At 49.7% G+C, this 22,356-nt stretch overlaps 1 protein-coding gene across 5 annotated transcripts in view; it reads right to left on the bottom strand.

Moving 5' to 3' along the window:
- Positions 1-12,152, bottom strand: part of TTBK1 (tau tubulin kinase 1) — a 45,904-nt gene extending 33,752 nt beyond the window's left edge. For 4 of the 5 annotated variants that reach the window (XR_002521559.2, XR_002521558.2, XM_021937313.2 and 1 more), the window contains exons 1-7: positions 11,527-11,599; positions 8,458-8,619; positions 2,344-2,491; positions 1,864-1,937; positions 1,520-1,660; positions 581-685; positions 122-187 (exon numbers count right to left, since the gene is read on the bottom strand). Coding sequence is in view for 3 of the 5 variants with exons in the window: in XM_021937313.2 (XP_021793005.1) it covers positions 122-187; positions 581-685; positions 1,520-1,660; positions 1,864-1,937; positions 2,344-2,491; positions 8,458-8,565 (642 nt within the window). In the remaining 2 variants the exon portion in view is untranslated. Of the gene's footprint in view, positions 1-121; positions 188-580; positions 686-1,519; positions 1,661-1,863; positions 1,938-2,343; positions 2,492-8,457; positions 8,620-11,526 lie in introns of all 5 variants that reach the window. The other variant, XM_003897629.5, reaches the window with a different exon arrangement.
- Positions 12,153-22,356: the final 10,204 nt, after the last annotated feature.

Here is a 22,356-nt window from a genome sequence, read left to right as displayed (position 1 = left end):
TGGGGTGGCAGAGTGCAGCCCCCGCCCCACTCTCCTCTCCCCACCCCTCCCCAGCAGCACACTGCACCCTGACCTTGCCCCTCCCACCTCCACATCCCGCAGCCCGGTCTTTGCCACTCACCCGGTTCTTGTGGGCATTGACCGAGGCATAGCGAACAGTTCCTCGAAACCCGGCCACATTCCGAGGCTGCAGAAGGGACACCAAGAACGTCACCCACTATGCCCTCATCTCAGCCACCTCTCAACCCTGCCACCAAGTCTAACTCTTCACCCTGACCACCTCCCCTGGCTGAGGAGGCGGGCTTGCTCTCTGACCTTCCAGTCCTAAACCCGCCTGCTGACCCTGCTCCCTGCCCAGAGGGGGCAGGAAAATCACAAGGTATGGATGTGGCATCCCCCAAGAGTACAGGCTAACAGAGAGAGGGGACAGGCCAAGTGTGGACCCCAGAGCTGGGTGGTGCTGACACTGAACACAAGGCCAGGCCAGCTTAGGTAGACGCAAGAAAAGTGGGTGAAGGGTCCCCAGATCTGGGAGTAAGGGGGAGTCCTCCACTGTCCTCCCCGCCCCGACGGTACTCACGGGCCGCACATCCCCCGTGGTGTTGGTGTACTGCCGGGCCAGCCCGAAGTCCAGCATATAGCACTTCCTGTAGGTGGAGGGCAGCCTGCCCATGGCAAAGTTTGACTAGGGGAGACAGCAGCTGTGAGCCCTGGGGGCCCCAACCCCAGCTGGGCAACCTCAAGGGGCACCAAGAAACAGCTCTGCAGCTGGTGAAGGGCCTTCAGCCCCACATTCACTCGCCCACAAGGAAACGTCAGTATTCACATGTGTGCACCAGGTCACAGCCTCTCATCTGAGGGGTGGGGGTGATCATCCCCATTATAGAGATGAGGAAACTGAAGGTCAAAGGGCTTGGGGAGCATCTCTGAGACCACACAGCAAGTGGTGACTCAGCCAAGTCTGTCCAGCTCCACATTTTTGGGACTCCCCAGCAGGGCAGTGTGATTTGGTGTAACTGGTGTGGCTGCCCAAGGCAGCAGGCCTGCTGGGTGACCTTGCGCCATTCAACTAACCTTTCTGGGCCTCAGTTTTCATCTCTTTAAGTAGATTTTTCCTAGCACAAAGATTCAAGATGCCACAAAATCAGCTACTTGGAACTCCTTGTCAAGTCCCAGCCCCTCAGTCCCCTTCCCTCGATCCCTCCATCCTTTTCCAGCCCCCTTCACCTTCCTAGGTTCCAGGACTCTCAGGTCAGGGGCAAGGGATAAGGAACAGAAGGGAAGAACAGAGGAGAGGCCTGGGCATGGCTGAGGGGCAGGCAGGGGTGCATGCTCCTGGGAAGCAGGGGAGAGGAAGAGATGGGGCCTGGGAAGGAGAGCAGGAGGGGCTTGGGGAGAAGAGTCTGTCCCATCACAAGTCCCAACCAAGGTTTCAGAGGAGAAACCAGGAGGCCCAGGGAGAGATGTGGGGGTGTGTTCTGGAGGAGGGAACAGAGAGGCGTGTTGGGGCAGTGCTCACAGGCTTGATGTCACGATGCAGGAAGCCCACAGAGTGGATGGCCTCGATGGACTCCAAGATCTGCTTGCCCAGCCGCAACGTGGTGCTCAGCGTGAAGGTGCCTCGCGGCTGGCTGCGGCGCAGGTCGGCCAGGTTCCGGCCCTGCATTGGGGTGGAGGTGGGGTGTAGACTCACCCTCAGCCGCCATCCCAGACACCACCATTGTGATACTCTTCCCAGCCACACCCCAAAGGGTCGTGCCCACTCCCCTCTCCCAGGGCCACAGTCTCCCTTCCCTTCCCCTACCCTGGAGTCACAGCCCAAGCTCTTAGAGAGGGGAGGGAGGATGGGCCATGGGGACTCACCTGGAGCTGCATCACTACATAGTTAAACTTCTCGTTCCTGCCACAGCCAATGAACCTGCACACATGGTCCTTCCCTGAGGGGCAAAGACACAGATCTTCCAGCTGTTACTCTTTCTTCCTCACTTCCAACCCTAAGATGGGTTCCTAGTGCACTCTTGATTCCTGGTCCCTCTTGATTCCTGGCCCTGTGAGTGCCTCTCTTGCCACCTCCCTGGCCCTAGCCTCATCATGTCTCCTAGACTCCAGCTTCATCACTTCTTTGATCACCAACCTGGCCTTCTGCCCCATCACTCTCTTAGACCCTGGTCCCATCTCTCTTAGACTCTGGCTCCATCACCTCCCCCTTAGCTCCTGGCTCCATCCGCTCTTCCCTCTACCACCCCACATCTCCTCCCTCACCCTAGCTTCTGATCTCATCACCTCTCTTGGCCCCTGCCTTCATCATCTCTTCCCTCCCATTCCCCTGCCCAAGGCCCGAACCTTGCAGCTTCTTCAGCACGGCCACCTCCATCTTGAGGACCTGCTTGGGCTGCTGGGCTGACTCCACCTTGAGGGCCACATTCTCCCTGGTCAGCAGGTCCATGGCCTCGTAGATCTCACCAAAGCCCCCGCCCCCGATCTTTTTCAGCTATGAAGATGAGGGGATAGGGTGTTCAGGGATCAGTCTGAACAGCTCCTCATCCCACCCGCTGCTGAGTTGCATCCTTCATTGGTGGGGAAGGGGTGTATCTTTTTTTTGTCTTTTTTTTTTGAGATGGAGTCTCACTTTGTTGCCCAGTCTGGAGTGCAGTGGTGCAATCTCGGCTCACTGCAACCTCTGCCTCCCGTGTTCAAGCAATTCTCATCCCCAAGTCTCCTGAGAAGCTGGGACCACAGGTGCCTGCCACCACGCCGTCCTAATTTTTTATATTTTCAGTAGAGACAGGGTTTCACCATGTTGGCCAGGCTGGTCTCAAACTCCTGACCTCAGGTGATCCAGCCGCCTTGGCCTCCCAAAGTGCTGGGATTACAGGCATGAGCCACCACGCCTGGCCAGAAGGAGATATCTTTGAAGGGGAGAACCTCATGTCTCTCTTCTTTACCCCACCCCATCAGCACCCCACTCCTCTCCTAGTGCCCTGGGACAGACACCTCAGCTCCTGAGCAACCACACACACACACACACACACACACACACAGGGCCAGATGTCAGAGTGGGTAGTAGGAAAGGGTAAAAGACCTGTGACATCATATAGATATGGAGAAAGCCTAATGTAGGATTCTGAGGGGACCCTGGACTGCCCTTGACCTTTTCTTCTCTAGAAGGACAACAAATATTATGTTCCCCCATCCCCTGTGTAGACTGAGCAACCCCTATCCAGAAGGAAAACCAATTTCAGGACCTCCTATCCTCAGGGCGGATTGATTACCTGGGGAAGCAGGCACTTCCTGGGGTTGGCAGCCCCCCGAGAGTCACAAGAAGGAGAGAGTATTTGGGCAAGGGGATTCAGCAAAGGGTGTTCGTGGCCCATGCTCACTGTGGAAGCTCACATCACTCCCTAGGTCAGATGCCCACAACCAGAATGAGCCTCCTCTCCAGGGCAGGGGGTACTGTGGGAGCGTGGTGGGACCGGGGCCTAGAGGGAATGGAGCAGTGGTCTGACCCTCTTGGCCTCTCACTCCAGCCTCCCAAAGCAGGCATGAGAAAGGCGGGGAGGAGAACCGAAATAAAGTGAAGGAAGAGCTGGCAGGGAGCCGAGCAAAGCTGAGTTCTGGGGAGGGTCTCAAAATCATTTCAGCTCAGAGGCCCGGGGGTCCTGGAGGGTGAGGGATCTGCTGGCAGGCATGGGGAGCAGGGAGAAGGTGCTGATTTCCAAGCTGAGACTGGTTTGGTTTAAGAAAGATGTACATGACCTCAGAGGAGGTCCACTGAAAAAAAAAGAAAGAAGGATGGAGAGCTTGATGCTCACCCCCTCGGGGAGCTGCCTCAATGGGGGCCTGTCCGCTCTGTGCACCTTCCCAAACTCTCATTCTGTCCTGCTGGCTTATAACTCTGATCAACCTGCAGACTCTGGCCGCTCAGCCTCCTGCATCTCTGAACCTGCCCCAAACATCTGTTCAGCCCTCAGATGCCTTGTGATTGTTTAGTGGTGGTTGACACTGAGGAATGGAGGGAGGAAGACCGACTAGGCAGAGCTGGAGGGCTGGGAGTTCCCAGGTTACCACTGAACTCACTCCAGAAAGAGACAGGAGCAGGAAGGAAAGATTTGGAAAAGAAGCAGAATGCTGGGTGGGAACTTCAAGGTGCCTGTGTCTGGGAAGGAGACAGGGAAAGAGGAAGGAGGAAGAACAGTGAGAAACCAGAGTTCCTGTCTCCTGGAGACGAAATTTAAAGGCAGGATTTCAGAGCCAGGAGGGGACAGACAGACTCACGGGAAACAACAGCTTGTCTGCCTCTGGGGTACTTTAAACTCTGGGGAGATGCGAATATCTTCTAGATTCCTTTATGGTTTGCTTGTGCGAGAACAGAGGAAAGGGCAAAGAGGAAGGGACAACCACATATTTTTCTCACTGATGTCATCTCAGTTAATCCCCAAAGGCTCCTGGCAACACAGGTGATGAAGGTCATGTGATTCCCCATTTTGCACAAAAGGAAAACCAAGGCACGGGAAGTGCAATACCTTTTCCCACGTCACACTGCTAGTTAATAGCAAAGGCAGGTCCAAGCGCGGTGGCTCATGCCTGTAATCTCAACACTTTGGGAGGCTGAAGCGGGTGGATCACCTGAGGCCAGGAGTTTGAGCCCAGCCTGGCCAACATGTCGAAACCCCATCTCTATCTAAAACTACAAAACATTAGCGGGGCGTGGTGGTGGGCACCTGTAATCCTAGCTACCTGGGAAGCTGAGGCAGAAGAATCGCTTGAACCTGGGAGGCGGAGGCTGCAGTGAGCCGAGATCGCACCATTGCACTCCAGCCTGTGCAACAAGAGAGAAACTCCGTCTCAAAAAAAAAAAAAAAAAAAAAAAAGCAATGCCAAGTTTCATTTAAACCCAGGCAATCAAATGCAGAATCCATAATGTTGCAGAATCCATAATGTTGCAGAATCCATAATGTTACAGAAACTGTGGACCCATCAACATTAAAAGTGTGAGTGCTGAGATTCAAGCCCAGATCTGCCAGGCTCTGAAATCATTGCTAGAGATAAGTCAGGAAGGCTCGGGACAGCCAAGACATTTATGACACCTACTTCCCAATTTCCCAGGGTGCCCTGGGGTATTTCTCTACCACCTTCGTTTCCCAGCAGAGCCTATTTCTCCTTTTTTACTCCCCTCCTTCCCCACCCACCCCCCACCCATTATGGAACTTCCATAAGACAGGGAACTGGGTGTCTTCACCACCCACTCCACCAACATCCCTTCTCCTTTTCACCACAGCTAGGGCAGACTTATACATGAGACACAGTGACTAGGCCCCTGATACCTCTAGGGGGTCCATGAAAATGTTTTAATTTCTTTTAAAATCATAAAGGAGGCCTCATGGTGCCTCATGCCTGCAATCCCAGTTCTTTAGGAGGATGAGGAGGGTGGATTACTTGAGGTCACGAGTTTGAGACCAGCCTGGCCAACATGGGGAAACCCCATCTCTACTAAAAATACAAAAATTAGCCTGATGTGGTGGCAGGTGTCTGTAATCCCAACTACTCAAGAGGCTGAGGCATAAGAATTGCTTGAATCTGGGAGGCAGAGGTTGCAGTGAGCCGAGATCTCATCACTACACTCAAGCCTGGGCGACAGAGTGAGACCCTGTCTCAAAAAAATAAAATAAAATAAAAAATCATCAGGGGAAAAAAATGAACCTTTAGGTCAAAGAGAACAATCTAGTATATAATATTAATATATTCATCTTTATACCAATGCAGTCATAAAATACAATTTTAAGTACTTTCTTATGGAGGAAGGGGCCCAAGAAAGTCACAATGTGGCCTGCCCACAGTCCAGTAATAGGAATATTCTCTCAATCTCCCTTTTCTTCACTCCTGCTAAATTTTACATGATCCCAGGCCCTGCTGAAGGACCTCCCTAAACTAGAGGAGAAATATGACACAATAGAATCAGCATTGGTCCTCGGGAGGAAGAAGACCTGGTTTCTTGGGCAGCTCTGGGTGGCCTGGGGTGAGTTTCATAAACTCTCTGAGCCTCCACTCTTCCTCCTCTGTAAAATGAAGAGAGTTGGACTAGAATTGGTCACAAAGGTTTCTTTGGCTCAGTGGTCCTGATTCTTGGATGGGCTGATTCTTGTCAGACAGACCTAGTCATGGAGACTTGGCAAATTAGCTAAGCAATTTCCTCAGTTTCCACACCTGTGAAATGGGATTAATAAATGGGAATACAAATCTACTTGGTAAGTTCTTGAGACAATGCACATAAGGCATTTTGCACAGTGCCTGAAAACAGTGAATGCTCAAAGCAAATACTAAGTCATTATTACTATTATTGTTTGCTATTCTGATTCTGAGAAGCACCCCTCAAGATGAATAAAATGTTATTATTTTATTTTATGTTTTTAGAGACAGGTTAACCAAGCTGGATTTGAACTCCTGGGCTCAAGCGATCCTCCTGCTTCAGCCTGCCAAGTATTGAGGATTTATTTATTTATTTATTTAGAGGCAGAGTCTCGCTCTGTCGCCCAGGCTGGAGTACAATGGCATGATCTCAGCTCACTGCAACCTCTGCCTCCCAGGTTCAAGTGATTCTCCTGCCTCAGCCTCCCGGGTAGCTGGGATTACAGGCGCCTGCAGCCTGGCCTGGCTAATTTTTGTATTTTTAGTAGAGATGAGGTTTCACCATGTTGGCCAGCCTGGTCTCAAACTCGTGACCGCAAGTGATCCTCCCACCTCGGACTCCCAAAGTGCTGGGATTACAGGTGTGGGCCACCATGCCTGGTCCCCATATTTATTTTTAAATGCCACATCTAGTGCCACCGACCCCCATTTTCTCCTGGCCACCGAGATCTATGGGCAGTTTGCCTTGGTTCTTGAGCTCTGCCTCCCACCTCAGTGCCATCCTCACCGGGAACAGGTTGAAGGGAAGCATGTGGCCCCTCACCCTCTCTAACTCTCCAGAGGCGGGGGTCGGCGGTGAGGAGAGGTCGGCATGCTTGCCCTCCCCCCAGCTACCCGCTCCATTTCGCTCCCCACTCATCTTCCATGCCTTCCCTCAGAAATCCAAAAAAGTTCTAGCCTAAACTCACATGTGTGTAAAAACTGTCTTTCCCTCACCACTTCGGTGTAAATGTCATTCTACCTCCAATCCGCCAGAAACTAAGCTCGGGTGCCAGAGGCCCTGAGGTCTCGGAGGAACACTCCTCTCTTTGCCAGATCCTCGTTCCTTTTATTACCTCCCTGGCTCTTCCTCCCCCATTTCTGTACTCTCCCTCTCAGGAAGTCCCCCCTCTGGGACAGAAACAGCCCATTTCCTCACCCTTTGAGGACCCCTAGAAGTCTCCTCCTCTTCACCCCTTCCACTCCCAACCCCCAGTCCCAGAGACATCTCTGAAAACGCCGCCACCGCTGCCTCTTTCTAGGCTTCTAGGGGACCTGCACGGCCGATGGCTGTTGCCGTGGAGACCCGCCTGCACCCGGGCCTCACCCTCCTCTCCAACCCCGCACTCCCGTGAGCTGAGCCTCCCCCCACTAAAGCACGCGGGCGCGCACACTCGCAAGCACACACGCACACACACACACGCACATACACACGACTCGGAGTGTACCTGACCTCTGTTGCTCTCCCTCCCCTCCTCCTGGCTTCCCACTCCGGTGCAGTCCCACAGGCTCACACACGGGTTCCCCCACACTGCCGCCCACAGTTCGCCCCACATTATCCTGCTCCCACAATAAGAGGACACCAGAGCGCTATTAAGTGACGGAAAAGGGGGAGTGATTTACAGTAGGTCTCCCTCCCCAAACGCTATCATTCCCCCAGCCCTCACGCGCCCCCTCCTAGGCAGGCCTGCTTCCCGAGGAGGCTGAGACTACAACTCCCAGCAGGCCCAGCAGCCCGAAGCCCTGGGCTGGAGGAGCAGGGCACGCCGGGAGATGGAGTCTCGCCGTGCTGCACCTGCCGCAGGACCCGGCGAGGGGAGGAGGCTGGATGGAGAAGATGGAGTGCGGGTGCGGCGGGAGCAGCCTTCAGGGCCTCTTTCCCCAAACACAAGCCTTTCCGTCCTCTGCGGAAGCGGAGGGACACATGTTCGTCCACTGTCCTTCTCCAAGGTCCGTCAGAGAAAAAGCTCCCTCCCCCACCGCTCTTCCTCCTCCCCACACTGGCCTCTGCAGCTCCTGCATCCAACCAGGAGTTGTTCCAGGCTTGGCCTGACCAACGTGACCTAGCGGGGAGAGGGGTGATAGAGGGCGGGGCTGGAGAGAGGGCACTGGGAGAAAGCTATTGTCCACATGTGGTGGCAAAAATAATGACCTGCAAGCAGTATGCAAATGAGCTTAGAGGCACCTCCCTCTTAGGGTAGGGGAGCGGAGGGCACTGGTTTTAACAAGTCTTCAGGTCCTCGCCTCCCTCCCCGCTACCCTCCCTCTGCCCCCGCCGGGTCACTCACTCACCACCTTCCAGCGATCCTTGACCACGTAGTTGGCCGGCAGGATGTCGGCCTGCTCCCCTCCCCCACTCATGTTGGTTTCGTCCTTAAGGGCTGCCGCTAGGCACTGCATCCGCCAGCCAGAGGGAGGGGTGTCCGCAGGGCCTGCCCTGAGGGGGCCATCTACCTAGGGGAGTGCGGAGGGGCTGTGAGGGCGGGCTGCGGACCCAGGACCACCTGGCAGATAATGGAGGAGAGGAGCTCCACTCCTGCCCCGCATTCTTCCTGGTCCCGCTGGACAGATGCTCCAGGAGTTACCAGAGGAAAGATTGTATAAAGGCCAGTGCAAGGGAGGTACAGACTACGAACTGGAGATGGTAAAGTCAGCAACAGGACACACATGTTGACCAATGAAGAAGAGGAAAATGACAGTGAACAGGCTGAGGGGAAAGAGAGATATGCTAACTGATGCCAGGAAGACTGGCTGACCAACGGAGCATACCAGACTGGGATCCTCTCCCTTGTAGGGGAGGCCTAGGCCTTGGCTCCCCCTTAGGGGAGTCCCTGTGTCACAAAATGTCCATGGAGTTGTGCAACGGAGGCTTAGTGAAAAGGGAAGACCTGCCACCCAAGGGGTGACCCATGGGACACCCACACCAACGTGACCTGCTAATCAGCCCTGAGAGATGTGGTAATCAAGAAAATGAGGGAAGGCACTAAAGCCCCTTGAGGGTGGTGCTAACTGAAGGGAATGCAGGTGCTGAGAGGCACACACCGTTCTCAGGGTGAGCTGAACCCACTGACACAACCATGGTGTTGGGAGGTCAGGATATGAGAGATGAGGTGAACACAAGTGACAGATTCAAGACATGGATGTCAGATGGACAACAGCCTTGTGGCCACTCCAGAGGGACAGAGGTGGGCTGAATTGGGAAGGGCAGGAAAATGGGAGGGTCCTAGCAGAAAGCAGGAGGAGTGAAAGGGAACAGCAGGTCTGGGTGGGCATGGGGTGAGAGAGCCTCTGACCACACCTTTCTGTGTCTGCTTAGGAATCAACAAGAAAGAACACAGCTCTCCTCGAATTAGGACAGGTAGAAGTTGGATATCAGGGAGAGTTTCCCAGTGACAGGGGTTGGGAGAGCCAGGCACATGTTACCGGAGAAATGCCCATGTATGCATGTGTGTATGTCTGTATGTGTATCTGTGCATGTATCCTTCTGTGTGTGTATGTGCCTTTGTGTGTCTTTCTTTGTCTATCTTTTCTGTGTGTCTGTCTGCTTTTCTACATGTATCTATGTGTCTGTGTGTGCTTGTGTGTGTTTTGTGTCTGTCTGTGTGTGATGTGCATGTGTGTAGGCAAGGGGCCAGAAGACATGACTTTCTGAGATCTCTGCCAACCCAGGACAGAATTTGGAACCAGGATATTTTCCTCTTCTCTTTCCCTCACATTTTTTAGAAGCACACTACTGTGCCCTCACAATGACCCTGGAGAGTCACAAATAGAGAAAGAGGGAAGTTACTTAGGCTGGGGTTTGGGGGTTGTGGGTGGGGGGAGGAAGGTGGCTAAAGAGATCCATAGATGGGGTAGAAACTACACAAACCCCCCTTTCCTTGGGATGAAATAACTTCCCAGGGCTCCTGCATCTAGACATCCTACCATAGGGGACGGGGTGGGACGTGGAGGTGTGGAAACCACCTTCCAATTCATGATGTGCCACTGTGGACATATGGAGAAGGGATCTTCATGGGGAGGGACGCTGCCACTCCTTTTCTCTTTCTTCAAATGACTAAGCTGAGCTGTTTCCTCCAATCCTTACAACTTCAGAGCATCAGGACTTCCCTCCTTCTGCCAAAGTGGGATATGGGGCATCAGGAATTTGAAGGGCAGTGAGGGCAATGGCAGGATGAAGGGAGAGGTAGGGATGGGGCTTCTGGAAAAAAGGTGGAGGAGACAGGTTGAGGACAAGACTGAAGAAGCAATTGAACTGGTGGGAGGGAGCCTTCAGAAATTGAACTGGGTGAACTCTGATGGGCTTTCCAGTCCTAGGACAGTGGATCTCTTAGGTTGATAAGGAAAATTTGTGTCCTGCTCCCATTTTATAGATGAGCAAACCAAAAAGAAAGAGATGAGGCAAGAGAAGGAAGAGTGGAGCTGGGAAGATAAATGAGGGTTACCTGCCTCTCCCTCTCCACTATCCTTCTCTCTGTGTCTGAGGACTACGCTCAGCAGAGACCGGGTTGGATAATACAAACACGGGACACTTGGTTGCCCCATTACTGCCGCCTCAGGCCCCTGTGTGCGCATGGGAGCATGGGCGCATGGTGAAGAGGAGGGCTTGTGCAGTTTGTATGAATATCTGTCAGAGAGTGCAGGTAGGATCATGTGGGGCCAGTGATGGTACATAGGGGTATGTGGAAGTAGTGGGAGCTCATCATGGCCTGTAGATACAAGTGTTGATGTGTAACTCTGCAAGGTGTCAGCAGGTGTGTGTGGGAATCTGGAAGCCCAGGTAAGGAGAGGTGATGGAGACCAGCGAGAGGTGATGGGGACAGGTGAAAGAGGTGTGGAGGGAGGCAGAGGGGAATGTCAGGGATGAGGAGCAACAGGATTAGAGGAGGGGAGTGGGTAGGATAGAGACTGGTGAGAGATAATGATGACAGGCAAAGAAGAGATAGGACCATGGGAGGGATTTCTGGGCACAGCTGAGGAGGGGAGGAAGTAGGTAAGAAGACAGGTGGGAGGCATGGAGAGACTGAGGACAGGGAGGGAGGTTATGGAGACAGCCGAATGACTCGTCAGGGGTGACAGGAGAGCCAGGGGTGAAGCCATGGGGACAAGGGACGGAGGTGAGTGGGGAGGAGCAAAGTGCCGGGACGACGGGTTGGGGAGGGAGGTCTGTGTGCTGGGGACAGGGAGCGGCTCCAGGCCTCGGTGCGGCCCAGGCGGTGTAGGCCAGCGTCCCAGCCCAGCGGGCGGCGACAGCAGCGCGGAGGGGAGCCCAAGAAGGCTGCGCTGGGAGGCGAGCCAGGCGGAGCCCCCTGAGCCCACTAAGGAGCCCCCGCCCCGACCCCGGCCCGCCCCGCCCCGCCTCACCTGCTCTGTGCCCGCTGCGGCTGCGGCTGCGGCGGCGGTGGAGGCAGCGGCTCGGGGCGGCGCATCCCCCGGGGCCGGGGCGGGGCGGGGGCGGCTCAGTGCGGCGTTGGGCGACCCGCTCCCTCCGGCGGCGGCGGCGGCGGCGGCCTTCCGACCGGGACCATCCCGGCCCGGCCCGGCCCCGATCCTCCTAGGGCGACGGCGGCGGCAGCGGCGGAGCGGGGAGCTGCCCACAATGCACCGCGCCGCCAGCATCAGCACCAGCCCTGACATCACCGCCGGCTGCCCGCTCTGACATCACCGCTCCTCCTCTGACATCACGTTCTGCCGGCCCCGCTCCGCTCTCCTCCAGCCCTGGGATTCTCTGGCTGTCCCGCTCCAGCTCTCAGGTTCTCCTTACCGCTCTCTGCCACTCACTTGACTCCATCTCCCAGCACAGCCCCATCACTCCTTACCTGCTCCCATAAAACTCACCTGTCTCCATCACCCTTTATCTTCCCCACTCCCAGTATGTCTCTAAGCTTCCTCACCTGACCCATCAGTGTCGCCTGATTCCCCACTCCATCCTCTACATGTTTATATCTCCTTCCTCTAAACTCATCCCCCTCTCCTGTACCCATCCTCCCATACGTCCCCATCACCCACCTCTTCTGGGGCCATCCCACACTCTCACCCACCACCTATCACGTGTAATTCTCACCTCACCACCTATATGCTTTATCTTTTGGCTCAACCTGTGTCTCTCTTTCTTTGGCCCTTTCTTTCATTTGTGGACAAATACTGCCATTGGTTTTTACTGCTTACCAAATAAGATGCATACTCTTTACTGTAACATCAAAACACCTTCCCAACATGGACCCATAAGGCCATTACTCCCCTTCTGACATGTTGGATTACTCAACAACTCAACAATCCAACATTCCTTGAACAACACACTCTGCATGCCGCCTGTCTCTTTCAGTTTCTTCCTTTTTTTTTTTTTTTTTTTTTTTTTTGAGACAGGGTCTCATTCTGCTGCCCAGGCTGGAGTGTAGTGGCACAGTCTCAGTTCATTGCAACCTCTGCTTCCTGGACTCAAGCGATTCTGCAGCCTCAGTCCCCCAAGTACTTGAGACTACAGGTGTGAGCCACTATCTCTGGCTAATTTTTGTATTTTTTTGTAGAGACGGGGTTTCACCATGTTCCCCCAGGCTGGTCTTGAATTCCTGAGCTCAAAGCCATCTGCCCACCTTGGCCTCCCAAAGTGCTGGGATTACAGGCATGAGCTATTGTGCCCAGCCAGCCAGTTCCTTCCTTCCTTAATGCCTTCAACAAATGCACACAGAGCAACTTCAATAATAATAACAACAACAACAATGGGCCAGGTGCAATGGCTCATGCCTATAATCCCAACACTTCAGGATACCAAGGCAACAGGATCGCTTGAGCCCGGGAGTTCAAGACCAGCCTGGGCAACATAGTGAGACCTCATCTATACAAAAAAATCTAAAAATTAGCTGGGTGTGGTGGTGTGCACCTGCAGTCCCAGCTACTCGGTAGGCTGAGGGGGAAGGATTTCTTGAGCCCAGGAGGTCAACACTGCAGTGAGTCGTGATTATGCTACTGCGTGCCAGGCTGGATGACAGAGCAAGACTCTGTCTCAATAATAACAACAACAACAGCAACAATTGCATCAGTTATTTACTTCTGCCAGATACTACTCTGACTTTACATATGTTAACTAATTTAATCCTGATGACAACCCTATAAGGTAAGAGTACTATTGTTATCCCTTGTTTTATAGACGAGGAAACTAAGATACAGAGAGGTTAGGTAATATGCATTCGGTTACACAGCTAGCAAGTGGCAGAGCTAGAATTCAGTCCCTGGCCCTGGAGTTCACGGTTCTAATCACCACGTTGGGAGGAAGGATCATTGAGCCTGCAAGAGTAATCAGGGAAGGCTTCTTGGAGGAGGCACATTCAACTGTAATTTGAAGAATTAGTAGAATTAGTAGAAGTTTGCCAACAGAGAAGTGGGGCCAGGGCAGAGGATGAAAGAGACTTCCAGGCTGAGAAGACAGCATGAGATGAGGCTGGGGTGGGTGTGTGCAAGATCATGAAGGATCTTGTGTGCAGTGCTAAGATTAGATTTTACCCATTTGGTTTTTGGAAGTGTAGTGGATACTGTGGAGAGCCATTCAGATCTCCCTTCAGAATCTAGGTGCGTATTCTCCCAGATATGAGATGTTGAAGGCTGACTGCTTTCAGCTGACCTGTTCTCTGGGAATTGCCTTTGGCCAAGGGAGCTGCCTCATTCAAGATCATGCCCCCTTCCTGGGACATCCCACATCCAATCGATGAGTATAAAGGCCTGGCCCCCTTACTTCAATTGGGAACACCTCCTAAGGGACATCCCATTTTCAAAACTAATAGGGACAGCTGAGGCTTCTATTGAGACTACATCAGAGCTCAACTCCCCGTTCCACGCAACCTTGCCTTCTTCAGTCCTCCACAGAGGTTGATCACCAGAGCACGTCCCAATAAACTTACTGCATGATCGTCTCTGTCTCAGAGGCAGTGTTCTGGGGAGCCTGATTTTCAGATAGGAAACCACTGAGGAATTTTGAGCAAAGACGAGACATGGTCCGATCTGAGTGTTGGGTTAGAATTCTAGTTTCTTTTTCATTTTTGTTTTCAGTACTTTAAAAATGTTGCTCTATTGTCTTCTAACTTGCATTTTTTTCTGATGAGAAATTTGCAATTATCCTATCTCTGTTCCTTTGCATGAAATCTATGCCTTTTATGCGTCTGTTTTTTTAATTTGTTCTGTTTTGTCTTTTGAGACGGAGTCTCGCTCTGTCACCCAGACTGCTGGAGTGCAGTGGCACTATCTAGGTTCAAGTGATTCTCCTGTCTCAGCTTCCCAAGTAGCTGAGATTACAGGCATGCACCACCATGCCCAGCTAATTTTTTGTATTTTTAGTAAAGACAGGGTTTCACCATGTTGGTCATGCTGATCTCAAACTCCTGACCTCAAATGATCTGCCTGCCTCAGCCTCCCAAAGTGCTGGGATAGGCATGAGCCACCACGCCCAGACCAAGGCTTCTGGTTTCTTTTAAGATTTTCTCTTTGTCACTGGATTTAGCTGTTTAAGCTATTTGATTATGATGTGTCTTTTTTACATAGTTTTATTCATGTTTCTTGTGCTTGGGGTTGTTGAGATTCTCGTATCTGTGCATATATAGTTTTCATCAAATTGGGAAATTTTTCAGCCATTATTTTCTTAAATATTTTTTCTGCCCTCCCCTTTCCTTCAGGGACTCCAATTACCCTGTATATTAGGCCATTTGAACTTGTCCCACAACCCACTGATGCTTTACTTTTTCCCAGCCTTTTTTCTTGCTGTGTTTCATTTTGGATAGTTTCTATTGCTATGTATTCAAGTTCATTAATCTTTTCTTTTACAGCATCTTATCTAGTGTTAATTCCATCCAATGTATTTTTCACTGTTGTTTACAATTCTGGAAGTTCGATCTGGGTCTTTTAAAATTTTCCATATCTCTACTCATTTTTTTCTTCTAACTTCTTAAACATATGGAATTATTATAATGACTGCTTTAATACACTTTTCTACTAATTCTATCTAAACAATTTCTGGATTTGTTTCAACAGATTTTTATTCCTACTATGGGTCATATTTTCTGCTTCTTTCCATGTCTAGTAATTTTTTACTGGATGCCAAATACTGTGAATTTTACCTTGCTGAGTCTTGTATATTTTTATATTTCAGTGAATATGATTCAGCTTTGTTCTGGATTGCAGTTAATATTTAAGAAGTAAAAAAACAGACTGGGCATTGTGGTTTATGCCTGTGAATCTCAACATTTTGGGAGACAAATGCAGGAGGACTGCTTGAGCCCAGGAGCTCAAGACCAGCCTGGGCAACATGGAGAGACCCTGTCTCCACAGAAAAAAAAAAAAAAAAAATCAAAACTTAGCCAGTCGTAGTAGCATGCATCTGTGGTCCCAGCCACTTGGGAGGCTGAGGCAGGAGGATCGCTTGAGTCCAGGATGTCAACGCTGCAGTGAGCCATGATCATGCCACTATACTCCAACCTGGGTGAACGAGCAAAACGCTGTCTCAGAAAAAGAAAAGAAACAGAGAGACAGACAGAGAGAAACAGAGAGACGGGGAGAGAGAGAGAGAGAGAGAGAGAGAGAGAGAGAGAGAGAGAGAGAGAGAAAGAAAGAAAAACCAGTTTGGGCCGGGCGCGGTGGCTCACACCTGTAATCCCAGCACTTTGGGAGGACAAGGTCAGGAGATCGAGACCATCCTGGCTAACACGGTGAAACCCCATCTCTATTAAAAATGCAAAAAATTAGCCAGGCATGGTGGTGGGCGCCTGTAGTCCCAGTTACTCGGGAGGCTGAGGCAGGAGAATGGCGAGCCAAGATCGTGCAACTGCACTCCAGCCTGGGCGACAGAATGAGACTCTGTCTCAAAAAAAAAAAAAGAAAAAGAAAAAAGAGAAACCAGTTTGATCCTTTTGAAGTTTACTTTTAAGTTTTATTAGGTTAGATCAGAGCAGCCTCCAGTCTAGGGCTAATATTTCTCTGATGCTAAGACAAAACCTAATTTTTTTCGCCACTAAGGCAAAGCCCTATGAATTTTCCATATGAGCCAGTAGGAACAGGCACTAGTTCCATCCCTGTGTGAGCTCAAAAATTGTTCACTCTGCTGCTTTCAGATGTTTTTCCCCACCACAGACAGTTCCCTCATACACATGTGCTGATCAGTCCTCAGCTATCTATTCATGGAACCCTCTGAACCTCTCCAGAGCTCTCTCTCCTGTCCTGTACTCTCTCCTGCAAACTAGAGGCCTTGGCCTCCCTGGACTCCCAGCTCTATCTCCTCCATCAAAGAGACAGCCAGGCTCAGCCTGGGTTCCTCCATCCTGCAGCCTGGTAACCTCACAGGCAATAAGCTGGGGCAAATGTAAAGCTCATCTACTTTGTTTTCAGTCTTTCAGCGATTACAGTACTGTTCTGTGCTGCCTGATGGCCAATGTTCAAACATTATTGCTCTATATTCATATATTCTGTCCAGTTTTTTAGTTGTTAAAGACGGGAGGGTAAATCTAGGTCTTGCTACTTCTTGGCCAGAAGAAGACATTTGATCTGGGTGTTACATGGCAGGAGTGTGAGGATAGACTGGAAGAGCTCCTCCAGATGCTTGATTTCTGCCTTCCTTAAGTCACTACAGCCCTTTGCACATTACTGCATGGCGTTAACCTGATTTCTCCTATTCTTGAGCTAAGGCTGGCTCCTCCCAAAGCCAAATGGAGTCTAAAGTCTCAGATGCTCTCCTTTACTCCTTTTTGTAGCTCTGTTAGTGCCCATTGAATGTCTCACACAAAATAAATGCTTTTAAAATGTGTCCCCAACCTGTACATTAAAAGGAATTTAAGGCTGGGCACAGTGGCTCATGCCCGTAATCCCAGCATTTTGGGAGGCTAAGGCAGGAGGATTGCTTGAGCCCAGGAGTTCCAGACAAGCCTGGGCAACCTAGTGAGACCTCCTCTCTCTGGAAAATAAAAATAAATTTAACAAAAATTAGCCAGGTGTGGTGGCGTGCTCCTGTGGCCCCAGCTACTCAGGAAGCTGAGGTGAGAGGATCGCTTGAGCCTAGGAGGTTGAGGCTACAGTGAGTCATGATCATGCCACTGCATGCCAGTGTGCCAGAGCAAGATCCTGTCTCAAAAAAATAAATAAAAGGGACTTAAAAGATAAATAAAAATAGGTAAGGTTAAACTATATTGTCTAAAAATGCACATTTGGGTGATAAAACCATAATGAAATACAAGGAAGTTTAATGATGTCCTTCCTTTTTGTCCTCACTATAAAAGTAAGGGCAGTGGTTACTTCTGGAGGGAGTAAGGGGGCTGTTTGGGATGGTGCACATGGAAACTACTTCTAGGTAGTTGAAGATCTATTTTGAGATGAGATGGGTGGGAATCACAAGAGTGTTTGTCTTATAATAATTCATTTGTTTAGGTGGTTTTCTGTAGCTGAGTTTGATTTTATAATGAAAGTATAATTTTATTGGTACGCCTCTGCATGAATGAATGAATGATAAATGATAAATACATCTGGGCATTGAGTATCAATGGTTGCTCACATCAAAACAGAGAGACATCCAGACACTATGTGCCCATGTTAGGATTACACAACACCCCTTGTGAAATAGCCAAATTCTACCTGAATCTGATTAAGTCTCTGCATCCAACTCCAATGTACAGGAAATAAGGAATATAGAGGAACATATTCAGTGACATCACAGGGATATAATTGGCAAACTTCAGACTGAAGGAAACTGCAGGATGAGAGAGAGAAAGAGAGAATATACGGGGGAAATGTATATATTATAGACTTAAAAGGCATGTCAACCAATCATAATATGTGGATCTTGATTTTAAACAAATAAATTACAAAATTTTAAGACAAGAAATTTGAACACGAATGGAATATTTGATGATATTAAGAAAATCTTGTTAAATTTTTTAGCTATGATATGATAATAATATTTTAGTTCGTTTTTTTAATAAGATGGTGTCTCACTATGATGGCCAGGTTGGTCTTCAACTCTTGGCCTCAAGCAATCCTCCCACAGTACTAGGGATTACAGGCGTGAGCCCACCATGCCCAGCCTTGGTTACATTTTTAGTAAAAAAGAGTTATCTTTTACAGACATATATAAAAATATTTATAAATGAAAAATGTAATCTGAAATTTGCATCAAAATAGTACAGTGAGGAAATTTAGTATGAATACAGATGAAACAAGACTGGCCATAAACTGATAATTATTAAATCTCATACTATTTTCTCTACTTTATATTTTGCTTTGTTAAGAACAGTTTTACTGTTGCAAATGGCAGAATTTCCTTCTTTTTTTTTTTTTTTTTTTTTTGAGACAGAGTCTCGCTCTGTCGCCCAGGCTGGAGTGCAGTGGCTGGATCTCAGCTCACTGCAAGCTCCACCTCCCGAGTTCACGCCATTCTCCTGCCTCAGCCTCCCGAGTAGCTGGGACTACAGGCGCCTCCCACCTCGCCCGACTAGTTTTTTGTATTTTTTAGTAGAGACGGGGTTTCACCGTGTCAGCCAGGATGGTCTTGATCTCCTGACCTCGTGATCCGCCTGTCTCGGCCTCCCAAAGTGCTGGGATTACAGGCTTGAGCCACAGCGCCCGGCCTCCTTCTTTTTAAAGACTGTTTAATATTCCATTATACACACACACACACACACAAACATACACACACATAGTGCCACCACATCCAGCTAATTTTTTAAATTTTTTGTAGAGGTGGGGTCCTCCTTGTTGCCCAGGCTGGTCTCAAACTGCTGGGCTCAATCAATCCTCCCACCTCAGCCTCCCAAAGTGCTGTGATTAAAGGCATGAGCCACAGTGCCCGGCCTACTGTAGCTTAATAATATATTTTGAAATCAGACATGAATGAACCTGGAGGGCATTATGGGGAAATAAGCCTGTCACAGAAGGACAAAACTCATATGAAGGATGTATAATGGGCAAACTCATAGAAGCACCCAAGCCTGCCAACAAAACTTGGCCAGGTGTGGTGGCACCTGCCTGTAGTCCCAGCTACTTCGGAGGCTGAGGTGGGAGGATCACTTGAGGGGTCGAGGCTGTAGTGAGCTGTGATGCCATGATGGTGCCACTGCACTCTAGCCTGGGTAACAGAGTGAAACCCTGTCTCAAAAAAATAAAAAGAACCCTTCTGTCACTCCCAGAATGTTTTCTCGTGCCCTCTGCAGGCAATTCCTGCTCCCACCCCCAGCCTTAGGCAACAACTGGTCTGCTTTCTGTCTCACCAAACATGCCTTTTCTAGACATGTCAAATAGAATCATATGATATGTAGTCTTTAGCTATTCTCTGTATCAGCATAGAAATTTGACATTTTCCATAATAAAATATTTTTTGTTTAATTGAACAATGACTTACATTTGTATAGCACTTTATTTTTAAAAGGACTTTATTTTTTAGAGCAGTTTTAGGTTCACAGCAATACCGAGCAGAAGGTACAGAGAGTTCCCACACACCTCTGCTTCCACAAATGCACAGCCTCCGCCATTATCAACATCCCCACTGAAGCGGTACATTTGTTAGACTGATGAACCTACATTGACCATCATTATCACACAAAGTCCATAGACTACATTAGGGTTCACTTTTCATGTTGTACACTCTATGGGTTTGGATAAATATATAATGACATGTACCCACCATTATAGGATCATACAGGGTAATTTCACCACCCTAAAAACTCCCTGAGTACTTTGTGTTTTCTTTTTTCTTTTTTTTTTTTTCAGACGAGTTTTGCTGTTGTCGCCCAGGCTGGAGTGCAGTGGCGCTATCTCACTCACTCCACCTGCCTTGGCCTCCCAAAGTGCTGGAATTACAGGTGTGAGCCACCGCACCTAGCCTATATTTTCTAATGTGCCTTCACATGCTTCACTGCACCATGCTCAAATCAGGTGAGTAAGGCAGGATAACATTTCTTACCAATTTCATAAACGAGGAAACAGACTTGGAGAGTTTAAGGGACCTGACCAAGGTCACAGAGATAGTAACGGAATTGAGACTGGCCTCCTGGGGCCAGGCACAGTGGCTTATGCCTGCAATCCCAGCACTTTGGGTGAAACCCCGTCTCTACTAAAAATACAAAAATTAGCCGGGCGTGGTGGCACATACCTGTAATCCCAGCTACTTGGAGGCTAAGGCAGGAGAATTGCTTGAACCCAGGAGGCGGAGGTTGCTGTGAGCCGAGATCGCACCACTGTACTCCAGCCTGGGCAACAAGAGTGAAACTCTCTTTCTCAAAAAAAAAAAAAAAAGATACAGAGGCAGAAACAAGATGGGGTGTGTGTGTGTGTGTGTCTGTGCATGTGTGTTCCTTGTCTTTGGGGGGAACTGGAGGGAAGGTGTGAGTGAGGATAAGGAGTGTTGGGGAGGTTGCCTATCAAGTCTGCTGGCCCCTGAGGCCTCCTTCCTAATCTGTGTATGCATGTTTGTGCGTGCGTGAGAGAGGGCACCCGGTGGGGGAGGGACAGGTGTGCAGCTATGTCTTCATGTTTGCCCCATGGTCTGTGTATACATAGCTGGGCCCAGCACAGCAGTGGGCAGAAATACTCTGAAATCTCTGTCTCCCCTTTGTATCTTAGCATTAAAAATGTACATATTGCTGCATCTTCTCTGCAATGGCACACTTCAGTACTTTAATAGTTATCTTTCAGGAAGAATACGGAAGAAAACACTGATGGAGCTTTCCTCTGGTGAGTGGGGCTGGGGTCTCAGGACTTTCTTTCCACTGCATACTATCTCATTCCATTTGAAGGTTTTGTCATATATTTGTGATTGTCATAATAAAATGAGAGTGAAATCAGTATTGGTGAACAATGAGTGCTTGCCTGTCTCCCTGAATATACCGCCTCTATCAACCTGCTTACTATAGGGCTGAGCAGACTACGAAGTGCTGTGAAATTCATCCTCTCATTTAAACCACTCATTCATTTAACAAACGTTTAATAAATGTTTCTTATGTGCCAGGCATAGTTCTAGAAACTGGGGATAGGCTAGGCACAGTGGCTCACACCTGTAATCCCAGTACTTTGGGAGGCTGAGGTGGGAGGATCACTTGAGCCCAGGAGTTTAAGATAAGCCTGGGCAACATAGTGAGACCCCATTTCTACAAAAAATTAGCCAGGCATGGTGGCACTCGCCTGTAGTCCCAGCTATTCAGGAGGATGAGAAGGGAGCATTGCTTGAGCCCAAGAGTTGGAGGCTGCAGTGAGCTGTGACCATGACACTGCACTCAAGCCTGGGTGATAGAGCAAGACACCATCTCTTAATAAAGAAAAGGAAAGAAAGAAAGGAAAGAAAGAGAAGAAAGAAAAAAAGGAAGAAAGAAAGAAGGGAGGGAGGGAGGGAGGAAGGAAGGAAGGAAGAGAGAAAGAAAGAAAAAAGAAAAAAAGAAAGAGAAAAGAGAGAGGGAGGGAAGGAAAGGAAGAGAGAGAGAGAGAGGAAGGAAGAAAGGAAGGAAAAGAAAGAAAGAAAAGAAAAGAAAAGAAAGAAGGAAAGGAAGGAAGGAAGAAGAAAGAAGGAAAGAAAGAAAGAAAGAAGAGAAAGAGAACGAATGCAGGAATACAGCAGTGAACAACCTTCTACTGGGTATAGAAAAACATGCAACATAATTAATAAGTTATATGGTGCATGAGAAGGAGAAAAGGCAAGGCAGGGAAGGGTGATAGAGAGAACTGGGGGATGGAGGGCTGCCATATTGAATAGGGTGGTCAGGGAAGGTAAAGTGTCAACAAAGACTTGAAGGAAATGAGGAGTGAGCCAGGAAGCTACCTGGGAGAACAGGGTTCCAGGCAGAGGGAACAGCAAATGCAAAGACTCTGACGCAAGGGCATGGCTGACATGCTTAAGGAACAGCCAGGAAGCCAGTGAGGTGGCAGAGAAGTGAATGAAAATAATAGGAACTGGAGTTAGGGAGGTAAGAGGGTGATAGGATCATCTGGAGCCTTGTGAGCTGCTGTGGGGTTTTCAGTTTTTACCCCAAGTGAGATGGGAACCATCGGAGGGTTTTGAGCAGAGGAAGGTCTTGACCTACATCACTCTAGCTGCTGAGTGGAGAGCAGACTGTAGCAGGGAAGGGTAAGGGAGGTGTATAGAGAACCCTTGACATAAGTCATTCCATCTTAGAAAAAGACTCCATCACTGGGCGCATTCGCTCATGCCTGTAATCCCAGCACTTTGGGAGGCTGAGG

The sequence above is a fragment of the Papio anubis genome, chromosome 6, assembly GCF_008728515.1.
Source record: "Papio anubis isolate 15944 chromosome 6, Panubis1.0, whole genome shotgun sequence".
NCBI classification, from domain to species: domain Eukaryota; kingdom Metazoa; phylum Chordata; class Mammalia; order Primates; family Cercopithecidae; genus Papio; species Papio anubis.
Note: the sequence above shows the minus strand (reverse complement) of the source record. Positions and strands in the feature narration are given on the sequence as shown.